Source organism: Hirsutella rhossiliensis (genome assembly GCF_020360975.1).
Source record: "Hirsutella rhossiliensis strain HR02 chromosome Unknown scaffold00018, whole genome shotgun sequence".
Classification (NCBI taxonomy): Eukaryota; Fungi; Ascomycota; class Sordariomycetes; order Hypocreales; family Ophiocordycipitaceae; genus Hirsutella; species Hirsutella rhossiliensis.
In genome coordinates, this window is record NW_025408684.1 from 945,105 (window position 1) to 960,807 (window position 15,703).

At 41.9% G+C, this 15,703-nt stretch overlaps 3 protein-coding genes across 3 annotated transcripts; 1 reads left to right on the top strand and 2 right to left on the bottom strand.

Annotated features, from left to right (window-relative positions):
- Positions 1-6,102: 6,102 nt before the first annotated feature.
- Positions 6,103-6,646, top strand: HRG_11048 (ribosomal protein s17 domain-containing protein; the record flags this gene model as incomplete). The annotated part of the gene is made up of 2 exons (XM_044869518.1): positions 6,103-6,237; positions 6,302-6,646. 2 exons carry the CDS (start codon positions 6,103-6,105, stop codon positions 6,644-6,646), a joined length of 480 nt encoding a protein of 159 aa, XP_044715469.1.
- Positions 6,647-6,965: 319 nt separating this feature from the next.
- HRG_11049 (ATPase family associated with various cellular activities (AAA) domain-containing protein) lies at positions 6,966-9,523 on the bottom strand (the record flags this gene model as incomplete). Its single annotated transcript, XM_044869519.1, has 8 exons — positions 6,966-7,186; positions 7,249-7,439; positions 7,485-8,071; positions 8,153-8,211; positions 8,275-8,481; positions 8,665-8,778; positions 8,833-9,373; positions 9,434-9,523. 8 exons carry the CDS (start codon positions 9,521-9,523, stop codon positions 6,966-6,968), a joined length of 2,010 nt encoding a protein of 669 aa, XP_044715470.1.
- Positions 9,524-10,265: 742 nt separating this feature from the next.
- HRG_11050 (conserved oligomeric complex COG6 domain-containing protein) lies at positions 10,266-12,364 on the bottom strand (the record flags this gene model as incomplete). Its single annotated transcript, XM_044869520.1, has 2 exons — positions 10,266-12,029; positions 12,086-12,364. The coding sequence occupies 2 exons, from the start codon at positions 12,362-12,364 to the stop codon at positions 10,266-10,268; spliced, it is 2,043 nt and encodes a 680-aa protein (XP_044715471.1).
- Between the last annotated feature and the right edge of the window lie 3,339 nt (positions 12,365-15,703).

The window sequence follows — 15,703 nt, forward strand, 5'->3', positions numbered from 1 at the left end:
TATAAAGCTATAAAAGTATCGACTATAGTAATAGCTATAGTATAGTCTCGTTTATATAGTACTAGTTAATATCGAATTAATATAGCTTATTAGTTTTCTATAAGAATTTAAGGTATTTATTAGGTTTTAATTTTAAGTATTTCTTTAAATTCTTTAAAGTATAAAGTATATTCTTTAATTATAGTATTTTCCCTTAGTAATAAGGGTAGTAATATAAGTTTATTCTTATCTTTTATTTCTCTAAGTATTTCTTATTCTTTAAAGCTTATATTATTAATACTTTATTATTCTTCCTTATATTATTATTTAAGTTTTATAAGTATAAGGGCTATATCTATATCTTCTTTACTATATTATTAATAGACTACCTATTATTATTATAGATTTTTATTTTATATATCTTCCTAGAATTATTTACTATTTTTCTTAATTTAGTCTTAAGAGACTCTTTTAAGATAAGGGTATTTTAGTTTTATAAATTTAACTTATTTCTATATTTTAAGATCCCTTTATTATATTATTATAAGGGTTTTCTTTAATAGCTTTAAGAGCTATTTAATACCGTTCTTATCGCTTAAGTATACTATATATTTATCGTTATAATATATAGTCTAACTAAAGAGTTTATACTTTAGTTCCTATTTATTAATAGCGTTTAAGTATTTCTTACCTTTTAAGGCTAATATTTAATAGGTTTTCTTCTCTTTATAAGGTTATCTATATTCTTTAAAGTAATATCTAGGTTTCCTATAATTAAAATACTTTCTTTTACTTTTCTATATTATATCTAGATCTATCTTACCTAGGTTAGTTATATAAGTATAGGTAATAAGAGTTTCGCGCTTCTTTTTATAGTTAGCGTATTAGTTAAAATTATTCTTATAGGAAGGGTTTTAGTTTCCTCTTCCTTATTTCTTTTCTTAGCGTTATATATACTATTTATCGTCGATTTATACTACTATAGTAGTATAGTCTAAGAGGTTATTAAGTCGATTTTCCTTATAAAGCTTATCCTTAACTTCTTCTTTAAGCTTATTATAGAATTATAATATAAGGGGTTTATTATCTTAATTAAGCTTTATGGTAACTTAATAGAACTTCGTAATATAATCTAATATTAAGATCCTTTATTAAAGTTCTTAGAGTTTTTATTTAGCTTCTTATTCTTTATTATTTATTTTAAATACTTTTATAATAGCTTCTTTAAATCCTTAGAAACTAGTAAAGACTTTATCTATCTTATTATCTTATTGCGCTAGTTAATTATTAAGAAAGTCCCTTATAATAGGTCTAAACTAAGCGAGTACTATTTTAAATAAATAATTTCCTATATAAAGTACCTTTTCTTTTCGACTAAGTCTAAGAGTTTTATAAGGTAAAACTAATAGTAGGCCTTAAGTTAGGTAAGAAAGTCTTAAAGTATACTATAAGTACCGTTAAATAGTCTTAGCTATTTTAGTTTAACTACTTCTCTAAGGTCCTTAACTTATCTATTACTTTCTTTATTCCTAAGTAACTATACCTTATATTAAAAGGTAATAATCTTACGTATTATATCTTAAGGTAATATAATAGCTTTAGAGTTAGTTAATCTAGTTTACTATATAAGTATATTAATAGTTACGATATTACTTAGAGTAATATAGTATTATACTAAATAAGAGCTTTTAATATATAACGACTAGTATTATTCTTAAGGGATAAACCTATTAAGGGGTTTATATTAATAGATATAATAGGGCGTAGTCTAAGTAATAATAAGTATATTACGTTAGTAATAAGTTAAAGGTTATAGACTATAAACTATAACTAGGTAATTAGAATTAAAGATAGAATTATAATAAAGATCTATATTAAAAGCTATTAAGCTATCTATTTAAAGGAGTAAAAGTAGGTAGCTATATATACCTATAGAAACTATCCTTAGATTATAGTCCTAGCCGTAATCCCCTTTATAGCTTACTATAGCTTACTTATAAGCTATATTCTTAAGTAGTAATCTATCTATATAAGGCTTACTTAGCTTACGTATACTCTAGGTAAGCTAAGCCTAAGTAACTTCTCGTCTTAACTATTATTCCGAGCTACCTTATTATATAAACGTAGCTAGCTCTCCTATAGCCCGCTAACTATAGTTATAATAGTTAGCGGTAGTATAAATAAATTATATTAGCCCTTATAAGCGCGCTTAAGGGTATATAGACTAGGCTTAGTAAGCCTTCTTCTTTAATAAGGTCTCGATAATTAAATAGTTATCTTTATCCTCCTTCTTATCCTCCTTCTTATCCTCCTCCTTAATATAAAGCGCGGCCCTAGCTTTAAGGGCGCGGATCCGGCCTTTTAGGCTACCTAGCTAAGCGGCGACGGCGGCGGTATTAAGGATAGCGGCGGCGGCGGTAGCGGTGCTAGTAGTAGTAAAGGCAGCGGCGGCGGTAGAGGTAGCGGGGGTAGCTAAGGCGGCGGCGATAGTGCCCTTAAGAGAGAGAGAGTTAGCGCCGTAAGGAATATAGGAAAGGGAGCTTATATACTTAGGTATAAGGGCGGCGCGCTTAAGGAATCGTAAATTATAGTAGGCGGCGGCGGCAGCGGTTAAGGCGCGCTTAGCCTTATTTTAGTCCTTACCTAGCTCTATAGCGCTTTAAGCTATAGTAGTATAGGTAAGGATAGGCGGCGTAACCTTATAGGCACGGCTAGCCCGGGCGTATAAGAAGTAGCTGCCTTAAGGGCGGCTGGTAGTAGAGAGCGTAGCGGGGGCGGCGGCGGCGTAGGTAGTAAAGTTAACGGCCGAGAAGCTAGATAGTAGGTAGCGCGGAGCAGTGGTAGGCGCGACTAAGGCGGCGGGGGTAGTAGGTAGGGTAGCGGGCGAGGCGAGGGCGCGATTAATAAAGTTATTAATCTTAGCGGAGAAGTAAGATAAGGTAGAGGAGGATATATTAAATTATTTAAATAACTAGCGGTAGTATAGGTTAGCTTATATATAAGCGGTAGCGTAAAGCTAGGCGCTAAGAGACTTATAGTTATAGTTATAGCTACTACTATTAATACTAATAATAATAGTATAGTTAAGAGGAAAGAGTAATAAGGGCGCCTTAATAGGTTATTTACCTCCTAGCTATATACTAAGGTATAGGATTAATATTATAAGGGGCCGCTTATAGAGAGAGGGGTAAGGACCTTATATAAGGGTATTTACCCTTAGTATAGGTCTAAGTATTAGCTTAGACCTTAGCTAATAGCGTTACTAAGTAAGGTAAGCTATATATATAAATATATATTTAGTAGCGGTAAGTATAGTATAAAGTTAAATCCTATATAAATTATTATTATAATATAATAAAAGGTACTTATAGTATAACCCTTTACCTACCTTATAATAGTTAGTATTATAAATTATAGCCTCTTACTTTATAAAGTAAGGAACTTATTAGTTAAAGTTATTATTATTATTATTATTAAAGCTATTATTATTATTATAGCTATTACTATAAGTATATATTAATAGAGCGGCTTATATAGCTAAGAATAAACTAATACTTTAAGTAAAGTAAAACTTACTTATTACTATTACTATTATAGTTAAAAAAAAAGGGAATACTACCTTATATACCCCTTAGTAAAGGAAGCTACTTAAGGCTAAAGGGATAGGTAACCTAAGGCTTATATAGGTCTAGGCCGGACGCCGGCTACCTAAGGGTATATATAATAAGTTACGCTCTTATTTAAATAGCTAGCTAGCTAATAAGTATAAAGCTAGGTTCTAGCTACCTAAGCTAATAAGCGCGGGGATAATAAAGCTAGTAGGGCTAGTATAATTAATAGGAAAGGGTAAAGTAAAGCTAGCGGTATAAGCTTAATAGTATAAAAGCTATTAATAAGGTAGCGCTACGCCGCGCTTAAAAGGGGGTATTATATAAAAGTCTTTAACTACTATAAGTTATAGGCTTAGGCTATAGCCTAAGCTATATAATTATATATAAAGGGCTAGATCTTATATATATATATATAGGCTAGCTATATATAAAAGAGCTTTATATAGCTTATTAATATTATCTTATAAATAGTACTTATATATATACCTTTACCTACTTTATAATAGTTATTAAGAAGTTCTTAAGAAAGTAACCCTTTTACCTAAGCTTATAACTATTATAAAAAAATAATAGCTACCTTTTAAATATAAGTAATAGTATTAATTAATATATATAAAGTATATAATATTTAAAGGTAGTAGTTTCTATAGTAATTCCCTTCTTAAGCTTATAAATATAATAAGTTTAGTTAGTTAAATATAAAGATTACTTTTAAATAGCTTAAAGCTATATTTCTATTAAAAATAGCGCCCTTAATAGCCTTATTATAAAAGATCTTAATCCTTAATAAGGCTATATTATATATAAGCTTAAGCTATATATATATAGCCTTTAAATATTATATATAGCTCTTTTTCTTATCTTTATACTAATTATATATTATATAGCTACTTAATATTAGCGTTTTTATACCTCTTAAAGAGCTTTATTATTAATAGCTTACTAAGCTTATTAACTTTATAATTATAGCGCCTTATTAAAAATAACGCTTCCTTTAAGTATATAATATAGCTTTATTACTAGCTTTTATAAAAGAGAATATCTAAGCTAGCTTTAAAGCTATTAAGATTTATCTTATAAACGTTAATTACGCCCTTAAATATATTATTAAGCTATAAGCTATAAACGATATCTTATATATACTTAAGAAGCTTAAGACTAATAAAATTAATAAAAATAAAGAATAATAAACTCCTTAAGATAGTAAGGAGGTTTAAAGATAGCTAGATCTTTTAAACTAAAATCTTATAAGTATTATTATTATTAAGATTATACTAGTAACCTATTTAAAGGTATCTAAAACTTCGACGTTAAATAAGAGGAAAAAACTAAAGTACTTAAAAGAAAACCCTCCCCTCTTTTATAGCTAGTCCGCCCTTATACTAACTAGGTCGCGGTTATAATATATAGGAATCTTATACTAGCTATCTTAGGTATTATTATAGTTAGTTAAAATTATATTAGCTCTACTATAAAGTAACCTTAAAAAGTAACTCCTTTATATATATAGGGTATATAGCGTTAATCGGTAGTATAAGCGTTTTTTAGTTAACGGTTAATAGTTAATTATATAATTAACTTTAACCTTATCCTATAATAATATCTTCCTAGGCTTAACCTTATTTTTCCGTTATAAGGCTTAGCAGGCTATTTTTTTTATTAATGCCGGCCTTTAGCCGGGCTAGTAGTTAGGTTATCGCACCGGCTTTACGCCGTACTTATTAAGTTACTAGTATCGGCCCTAGGTTTTATTTTCCCGGTTAAGGGGCCTAGACCGAGGTTAGGGGGAGGTCCTAATAAATTCGTTGCTAGGTCTAAGTAGGCGAGGTCCGGGCCGGCCTACTTATAGTAGGGCTAGACTACTAGTATATTTATAAGCGCTTCTAAAAGCGCTAATTAGCTAATTAATAAGTAGGTTAGCGTAGTCTACTAGTCTAACTAAAAATTAATTATACCCCTAGCCGGATTTAAACTAACTCTAGCATTATAGCTAGTAGGCTTCTTAGGTATATAACTACTATACTACGAGGGTAATCTTATAGGTATTAATTATAGCTTTAAGATAGTAGCTACTAAGGCTAAGCGAGCTATCGATTAAAAGAATAGTCTTATAGTATCCTTTAAAGCTAAAAACGACTATTTTAAAGCTAAAATTAAAGCTTTAAAGCCCGCTAGCTATAAGAGCGTTAAAATTAACCTTAACGACGCTTTTACTATAGTTCTAGATAAAGTTATCTTAAGAATCGTAAACTACGTGGCGGACCTTAGGGGGTGGCGGACCCCTAGTAGATTACGTTACCTACTTAGAGGAAGGGCGAATCAGTGCCTATTCTAGAAGGCGGTGGGTGTCACGAGGCTTTCAGTGGAGCGGCAAAAGCCTCCCAGATGCCGGAGTGTCGCATCGACCAGCATCGCGGCCACGCGACTGCAGTGTTCAGGGACAAATCAATTAGGGAATTCTTAAACGGCGCGCGTTCCTACGCGAAACGAGCACCATCTCCTATACTCGACCATGTCATCGCCGGTTGCCAAGGCCGCGCGCCGTGTCACGCGCGAGCTCCACGGGGTCGTCGTTTCTGCCGGTCTCATGCAAAAGACTGTCAAGGTCCGAGTCGGTGGCCAAAAGTGGAATAAAGTCGTCAATAAGGTATGTGCGACTTGTTGCAGAGCCTCGGCCGTCTCTTGGGCACATCCTCATCTCGCCGCCGCAGTGGTTCGCCGATCCCAAACACTACCTCGTTCACGATCCAAACTCCTCTTTGAGAACGGGAGATGTCATCTCCATCGTCCCTGGCTGGCCCACCTCACAACATAAGCGCCACGTCGTCAAGCACATCATCGCCCCGTATGGTGTCCCGATCGAGGAGCGGCCGCCAGTGCCGACATTGGAGGAAAGGATAACTGAGCGGGAAACCAAGAAAGCCGCAAAGGACCAGCGTAAGGCCGTCAGGAGGACCGAGGACGATGAGAAGGCCGGCAAAGGGGTGAGGAAAGAGGCAGAGTCGACGAGAGAACGGCTGCAAACAACCGAAAACTCGTCGAGTGAAGTGGATTAAGGGGGGCGAGCTCACTTTGCCGGAGCTCAAATGGATCGAGAATGACCGTCCGGTGGTTTCCCGTTCGGACCACAAGGTCGTCTGCCTCTACCGCGGTAATTGGACGCTCCGAAGAGGTGACTTGTAATATATCTGGTACGACACTAGTGGAACTGCATGCCAAGTCGTTTCTACACGGCAGATTCAACCGCACACAAGCTCGTTTCGGTGTCATCGACGTTTGACGTAGCGCTGTTGAAAAATTGGTGAGGACACGACGCTCTAAAGCACAAGACGCGCCGCCCCTCTAAGCCATCATAGTGGCAGCCTGCTGTTTGGCTCAGCCCCCTCGCTCACCGAACTCCTTGGCCCAGTCCTCGTACTCCTTCAGTCCAGCTTTACTGACGCTTGGCCTGATCGTGCCGAGGCTTGCCTCAAAGTCCTGCAGCATAATTGGCCGAATCTCGTCCATGGTCATGTGCAGGAGAGCCTCACCCAACGACCGCAATGGGCCCATGGCGGCGTCTTTCGCCAGTGCCGTGATGTCGGATCCTGAGAAGCCTGCCGCGTGCATCCCGTCAGTCGGCCTACTCAATGGTTTCGCAATGGAGATTGCAGCTCACCTTCCGTCAAGTTCACTAGTTTCTGTATGTCATTTGACGCGAGACTGTGTTTCTGCTGCCCCAGCAAGGTGCGAAGTTGTGTCTCTCGAGTACGGGGCTCCGGAAGAGGTATGTACTGTCGTCGGACAAATCTTCGTCGGGCGGCCTCGTCGATTGCCCACGGCAAGTTTGTGGCGGCCAGTACGAGGACTCTGTTAGCGTCGCCGCGTTCCTTGTCCCTCTCGGTGATGTCTCGCCCAGCCGCTGCTCGCTGCAAGTCGCTCCATTGAATGAGGAACTCGGTCTTGATCCTCCTCGTTGCCTCGTGCTCCCCTGAACCGGATCGCTGCGACAACAAAGAGTCAATCTCATCGACGAAGATGATGCTGGGCGCCAACGCCCTGGCGAGACCAAACAGAGCCTTGACGAGCTTCTCCGACTCTCCTAGATACTTGCTTGTTAGGCTGCTTGCCGAGATGGAGAAGAAGGTAGACTTGGACTCGGTGGCCACGGCGCGCGCGAGCATTGTCTTTCCTGTTCCCGGTGGGCCAAAGAGCAGCATGCCCCGAGCCGGCTCCCGAAGTCCCATAAATAGATCCGGCCGCAGAAACGGGTAGACAACTGCTTCCCGGAGCGCATTCTTGGCTATCTCCAAGCCGGCAACATCTCCCCAGTGAACCTCATCTCCCTGAACGACTATGTCGTTGAGGATTTGCTTGGCCGCTACTTCATCAATACCTGGGGGTAAGTTTTTGATGATAGAAGCATTTCGAGTCTTCCCGGTCGAGTGACTTAGATCCTCCTCCTTGGTGAGCTCCGCCGAAGACGCCGAATCAGGGTCATCCTTGACGACGAGCTCTCTCTGCTTGGCACGCCACGGTCTATTTCCGAGCTTTAGTGAATCATCTTCCGAGCTGCTGGATACGGACACCTGCCGAATTTTTGGCAGCCCGTCTGATTGCGCTCGATTGGCGCTCTCGCGATCTCGGGCAACGCCGATTAGTCGGGCTGTCTGTACTGGGCGCCTCGTAGCAGCTTGCTGCCGACCTGGAGTAGCGTCTCCAGACTTCTCTTGACGAGTTTCGGTTGGCTCATCAGTCGCTTTAGAGCCGTTGGTGTGGGCGTACGGTGGTGGCTTCGATGGTTTTTCCGCCTCTGGAGCGCTTCGCGAGGAGGGGTTGTTAATCACACGGCTCGGTAGCCGAGCTGAGGAAGCAAGCTCCTGATTTGACGAGGAATTCAAGGCGCTTGATGCTGCAGTCACCGAGAGGAGGGAAGGCCTGGAGTCTGGATATTCCTCCAAATGTCGCGGGGCGCTTGATGACGGTATGTTGTGTTGTGAGGTTTCAGAGTCGCGAGGTATGACCAAGCGTCTTGAATGACTATCCCACTGTGGCTGAAATGCTCCAAGCTTCCGAGGTCGGTCTGAAGACTTACGGGGGCACGATGTTGAAGCCGAAGGGCCGCTGTCGGAGGAGTGTGCTTTGCGCAACCGATCTCGAGGGCCAAGAGAACTCCATGCCAGCGTAGCGGCTTTGCTTGGGCCCTCAGCTACCGACGTGGGTGATTTGCGTGCTGGTTTCGAGGGCTTTTCCCCTGCCCTACCAGAGCGAAGTGTGGTTCTCATGGTATGCTTCTCAGGGCTCGAAGAACGAACTGCCTGGTCGTCCTTGGATGGCAACCTGGAGTCTGACCACTGATGCGGGGAGCTCGCAGACGAAGGGGATTCGGTAGCGACGACGCCGCCGCCGCTACCGCCGCCAACGACCGCATTCTCAGAAGACATTCGTGCCGGAAGAGAAGGACGATGCGGTAACGGCGGCCGCGAAAGGTCGGGCCACGCAGCAGCGGGAATAGTGCCTTGACCAATAGATCCTTTGATTGAGCTTGTTGAATCGTTTAAGGTAGGTCGCGGTGAGCGTTTTTCACCGGATGTTGTGACTTGTACTTCTTGTCGCGAAACACGCAGGGCCTCCAAGAGGTCTATTCGTTCTTTGCACTGTAGTTCTAGCTCTTTGATGGCACCCACGAGGGCCTTCTCAGTGTCTGTCTGAGACCCACGTCGAGAAGCAGAAATTGTGACACGGCTCTCGTGGATATGTTCGAGGGCGTTTCTCCAGTGGCGCATGGCCTCGAGCTCGTCTCCCTAAGCCCGACATTAGCTATCAAAAACAAAGTCACGGTCAGTACGGGCCCGCGGTCAAACCTGGCTCTCATAGTATATAGCGGTCGAGCAGCTGAGGTAACTGTCATCGTATGTCTTCTGGAGGACGTTGGAGGGCCTGTTGCGCAACATTGCAGGGGATGCAGGCGCATTCCGCCTGAACAAGCATTGATCTCAACGGCCGAGAACTTGGCGCCCTGGTGCTGGGGCAGTCACATACACACGCGCGGAGTCGAGAGGACACTCCGCATGGGGGGTGAAGGTTAGGACACGTCCGGCTCAGGAGCCAGGGCCTGGGTCGGGGTGACACGTCTGTTTGAAGCCGCGAGAGCGGTCCCGATTGCTAGTTCGAGGAGCGCAACAGATCGAGTGCTGAGCAGGCCTACCCGCTATGGTTAGGGGTGGAAGGGTTAGTCGAGAGACACTGGTTCCTAAAAGGGAGGGGGGAGAGGAGAGTGCATACCAGCGGATCACCACCCAAGGGATAGTCGCACAGTAGGGAAGAAACAGGGTGATGCGGCGGGAGGTTAGATGTGATGCGATTGGTGACGTAAGATAACAAGCGGCTGCCTAATATCGATCAAATGCTTGCCCGTGGGGCCGCTGCAATCTAAAGGAGTACTGTACGAAAGTGCCGACCAGGCAACGCCCCTCCCTACCTTTCCCCACAACACCGCCCTGACACGCCTATTAAAGGATTTTAATGATAACTACGTATTAGCGTAATAGGGTGAGGGTGATCATATTCTTTACCCACTTATACATACTTTACTTTAGGACCGGACAATTTGTATTGAAGATTTGTTCGCGGTGGGAATCAGAAGCTCCTTTATATACCATTACTCTTTTATATTTAACATTATGAAAACAAAACCTAGGATAACAAGACCCGAATCTCGGCCGTTGTCCTCGGGAACACAGAGCGTATTCCGGACTCATCATTCTCTCCTCCTTCTTTGCCCATTTCCTCAATTAGCTTTTCAAGCGTCTGGAAGTCCTCGCAGAACTGGTTTGCGGCCGCTTCCGTGATCTCACGTGTAAGCGCCAGGTCCTGCAAATGTTTCAAATTCTCCATGGCGTCCATCAACGCCGATGGTAGGAACTCGTCCAGCTGCCGACTTGCCCGTTCGAGCATTTCCTTGCTCAACCTCTTCTCGGCCTCGTCCGAAACGCCTTGGCCTCTTTCCAGCAACGGTCCAAATCCCGAGCCGTCGCAGAAAAAGTCGTGCTGATATGTAACAAGCTTCGCGGCTTCGTTGCTTATCCCTTCCCGAATCCGCGCCGCCTCACGATCCGTGAAATCGAAACTGCCGAGTATCTTGGCCGCCGCGAGCTTGCAGTTAATAAGGAATATTGCATTGCTTGGTAGCTCAATTGCCATTGCCATGTTTTCGCATCCCGACATGAAAGGCTGGAATGCTTCAGAAAGGACGTTTGTGAACTCGCCCTCGCGGTCCTCAGATGCGGCAAGGGACGACTCGAAAGTCTTTATTATTGCCTCCAACTGCGTGAGTGCGTCATTGAGGAAGCGTGGCGGGCCAAGCTCTGATGGCGGTTGCTGAAACTCAACTTGCAGAGCAGCGATGTGGTCTCTGACTAGGGCCCGAAACTGCCGCAAAGCCTCTTTCTCAAGACTCTGGACGCATTCAAACAGATTGGAGCCGAGTCCAAGGAGTTTCCGAAACGTAACGCGGTAGAAAACGATGAGCGTTGCCAGCTTGTAGGCCATAATAGTCTCCTCGTTGGAGCGTATCACCTGCTCTACTCTCTGACGGAGAACGCGGGACGCGCCCGCAACATCCCGGTCAACCAAATCGTTGAGCGCCTTGAGCGCATTGAATTCGCCTTTGTCAGCCTCGTCAGCCACGAGGCGCCAGATCTCGGCATCGCGGCCCGACTTCATCCCTTTCGCGAGTTCCTCGCCTTCTGCGACGAACAAAACTTCCAGGGCCTCGCGCTCGTTGACAGCTGCCGAATGGATCCATGCCAGCATGTCGCCCACATAGCGGAGGGGGTCGTGTGCGACGAGGTCAATGGGTTTGAGCGACGCATCATCCTCTTCACCCGATGATCCATTACCAGTCAGTGCAATGTGGAATGCGTCCGAGAGGATACGTTCCCGTGCCTCGGCGAAGTAGTCGAGGCAGTTCTGGAACAGGGACGGGCGCTCTGCCAACACACGTAGAGCGCGCCGAATCGCCGAGTTCATTTGTGGATTCTCGAGATTCAGCGACTTGAACTCTCGCTGGACCCATTTGTAGAGCTTCTGGAAGCCAAAGTCGATGTTTTTGGACGTCTGCTCCATCAAGTCGGACCCAAGCGTTTGTTTTTCGAAGCCGAGAAGTATCTCGCAGTCCTGAGTGATTCTTTTCGCCTTCGAAAGATATTGCAGGAACCTGTCGTCCACCGGCTCCGCAGTCGAGGTCAGGGCTGCAACTTCGGCGTCGGACATGACGAAGTGGTCCCTGAAGGCAATTGAGACTTCTTGCTTTGTCTCCACTTGGCTTCTTTGTTGGAGGAGCGATGCGGCCTCTGTGAGCACCGGGAGAGTCCCAGTGTGGGCGGAAATGACTTGACTCTTCATGGCATCGTACCCTGCATTCAGCCTCCCTAGAATGGCTCTAATGAGACGCAATTGCTGGTACAGGCTGTTAGGAGAAGGCCACGTTGTAACTGCTTCAAGGGCTAACCAACCTCGGCGACATGCCCAAACTCGTCGATGATGGCTCCGTTGCTGTCGATGACTTCCTTGTGTATGTCTAGCCGGATCTGACGTCTAGTCTTCGCGTTGTTTTCGATGCCTCGATCGTCAAGGAGGGATAGAGCCTCGCGGAACTCGACATCGGAATAGGAAGTGGACAAAATGGCTGTCACCTTTGCAGTGAGGGGGTTGGAAGCCTTGGAGGCCCCAGCTACAGCGCTCAGGGGGTCCGGCCGAGGCAGTCTGCCCAGAGACGAGAACTTATTGTCCATGGCGAAAGAGATCTGCCCGGATGACAGGTGGCTAAAGCGAAGCTCAGCCGGCCTGAAACTTGAACCAAAAAGAATGTCGATACTGGACCAGGCAAACAGCTCGAGCTCTCCGCCAAACACGCGTGCCGTCTGCCAGATATCGGGAGCACCCCTTTGCCGCAATGCCTTTGATACCGTGGCAGTTTACATGGGGCGGGTAGGTACGGTCTGAGGCTGGATGCATCTACCGGAGAGATAGCCGAGCCGCGAGAGGGGAAGTGGTTGCAACTGGAGCTTCGCCGTCCCAGACACGATTTGGAGACGGTTCCAGTGCGGACCAAGATGCGACGGCAAGCTTGAGCAGTTTGGAAGCACACTATAAGCTGTAAGTATCACTCTCCGGAGAATCGTGCCCTTGGCACAATTACCTAGTACTGTAGGCATATGTGATGCCCGATATTTGCTGGAAGCCGATGTGGAACTGAGAGCCGTGATACTCTTCCGGAAGGCGGTGAGAATAACTGTTATGCGGCGCTGGGCCAGGGGCTGGGTAAAACCTTATTAGGTAAGCAATAAGTCAGCCCACCTAAAGTCCGGCACACCCTAACACCGGCACTCTCCATAACACCATCGCGTCGTTAAATATATTACATTGCAACCGCGTTTTCTCGTGCATCTCTTGCCCTATAATTGTAAAATAAATACTATTTACATTAGCGATGCCTCGGCTTTCTAAGTATACCGAAAACCAGCTCTAAGAAGCACTTAAAGCTATTAAAAACGGGATACCTTAGCTTTATACTAGTCGAAAGTAGGGTATTCTAAGAGGGACCCTCTATATACGTCTTAAAGGGGCTCTGCCTATTAAGGAGGTAAAAGAGGTATATTAGAGGCTTAGCCGAGAGCAGGAAAAACACCTTGCCGACTAGGTTCTTGCCTAGGCCGCCCTTAGGCTACCTCTAACGTATTATTAGGTTAAGGAATTTGCTAGCTATATCGTTAAGGCCGGCGGCAATACCCGTCCGCTTAGGAAGTAGTAGATTTCGGGCTTTTTAGCCCGGAACCTAGAGATTAGTACTATTAAAGGTAGATCTCTCGATTCTACTCGCGTTAACGGCGCCTCTATAGCCTATATCGAGGAATAGTTTTAATTACTTAAGCTGCCGGCTATATAGGCAATCCTACTAGAGTCCCGCTTTAATATAGACGAAACGGGTATCCTTAAGGGCCTCGGCTTTAATAGTCTAATACTAAGGAGCTTAGAGAAGCGAGAGACTCTTAAAAAGTAGCTAGGATCGCGTTATTAAACTATAATAGTCGAATACGTCTCTACTATAGGCTAGGCCTTAACTCCCCTTATAATTTTTAAGGGTTAAGACCTTTAATATTAATAGTTCCTTAACGAACTTAATTTTCTATAAGATTAGGACTTTATTACCTCTTTAAAGGGCTAGATAAGTAATACTATCGCTATTTAGTAGCTAAAGTAAGCTTTTATCCCTTAAATAAGGTACTATAAGTAGGGTAATACTCTTCTTATTATTAATAGCTATAGGAGTTATTAGACTAATAATTTTATATATAAATACTTTTAAAATAGTATATATCTCCTTTTCCTACTATTATACTCTTTATATATCCTTTAACTACTTAATATCTTAGTTTTCTTGCCTATTAAGGCTATATACCGACGTTAACTTAAGAAAATTATATCTTTCGACAATATAGCGCTAATTAGTAAGGCTACCTTCCTTTATATCTACTATAAAGCCTAGTAGGCTAGCTTAACTAAGAAGAATATTAAGGGAGGTTAGCGTAGGTTTAGTTTATAGCTAATTAATATAGTAAAGCCCTTATTAAGCCGCTTTATCTTACTATAGCTATTAACGCCGTTAACGCTATTAAAAAAGAAGAATATTAGCTCCTTAGCTAATAACGATGCCCTTAAAATACTTAAACGATTATAAGAAGTTCGCCGCCTTATTATAAGGTTAAAAAATCGCGGTTAAGTTAACCGTATAATCTAACTACTCTTTAATAAAGTTAGCCGCGCCCTTAATAATTAAAATTAATAGCTTATAGCTACCTAGCTTTAAATATAATAGCTTAAGTATTAATTATATTATTTATAGCCTTAAAAATAGAAAAAGGTTTTATAGGATCTTAATAGCTAGTTCGTATAGATTAATTAAGTTATTAAGATAAGGTAGCGGCTTAAGCGTATTCTTAAGCTAGCTATTATTACCGTAGCTAATTAAGATATATATTTTAAAGCTCTATATAGTAGCTAGTAGCTTAAATAGCTAGAAAACACTATAATTAACTATTATAACGTTAAAATATAGCTTTAATTACTATTAGAATATACCTGCCTTAGTATTATAGAGCTTTAGTACTAGTATTAAGGTATACTAGACTTTAGGTAGGCTAACTTACTAGCTTTAGTTATAACGTTAGCTACCTAGCTTATAGTATAACCCCCCTTCTAGCACCCTTCCTATAATAAAAAGGGTATATCTTAATAGTAATTAAAGCTATAGTTTAATATCGCGATAGATTAATTTAGTATTTTCTAGCTATTTAAGCTACTAGCTATTATATAGAGCTTTAAAACCTAGAGGCCTAGGCCGACCCTCTCGGCCTTTTACTAGCTTCTTTTTAGGGCTAGCTTCTTATTTTCCTTCTTAAAAAAAACTAATAAGGTAGACCGAGACGATTACTATTATAGCTAAGGAAGGTATATAGCTAGGCACCTTATCCTAAGGTGCTTAAACTATAGGAGGGAAAGAGAGGTCCTTTACTAGACCTTTAAGAGATAGAAAGGGGCCCTTAGCTTACCTCTTCTCTATAGCTCTAAGAAAGGAAGGGAAGCCCCTTTAACCTTCCTAGCTAAGATAAAGATAAGGTAGTTAAAAAAATTATTATATCTTCTTAGCTAACTTTTTAAAACTAAGCTTAAAATATAAAAAAGTATATACCTAAAACCGTTATAAATAGCGTATTACGCCCCCTTAAGTATAGCCTTATATAGCTACTAGTAGGTATATAATATATTACTAAAGATTATAAATTAAGTAAAGTTCTCTTTTATATAAATAGAAAACTCTTCCTTACCTTTACTAACTAAGGGTATATACCCCCTGCTAATAGGCCTAACCTAGGACCCTAGCTTAAACTTAAGGAGGGCCCCTTTAACTTTAGCCCCCTTAACTTAAGGGTTAAAATAAGTACCTTAAAAGTTAGGGCCTATTTAAAAAAAGCTTTAAAAGGCTAATACCTTTTAAGGACTTTAAAAGAAAGGCCTAGGACCTAAGACTAGGACTTAAAGGATATTAAGATAAAAGATAATACTTAGCTTAT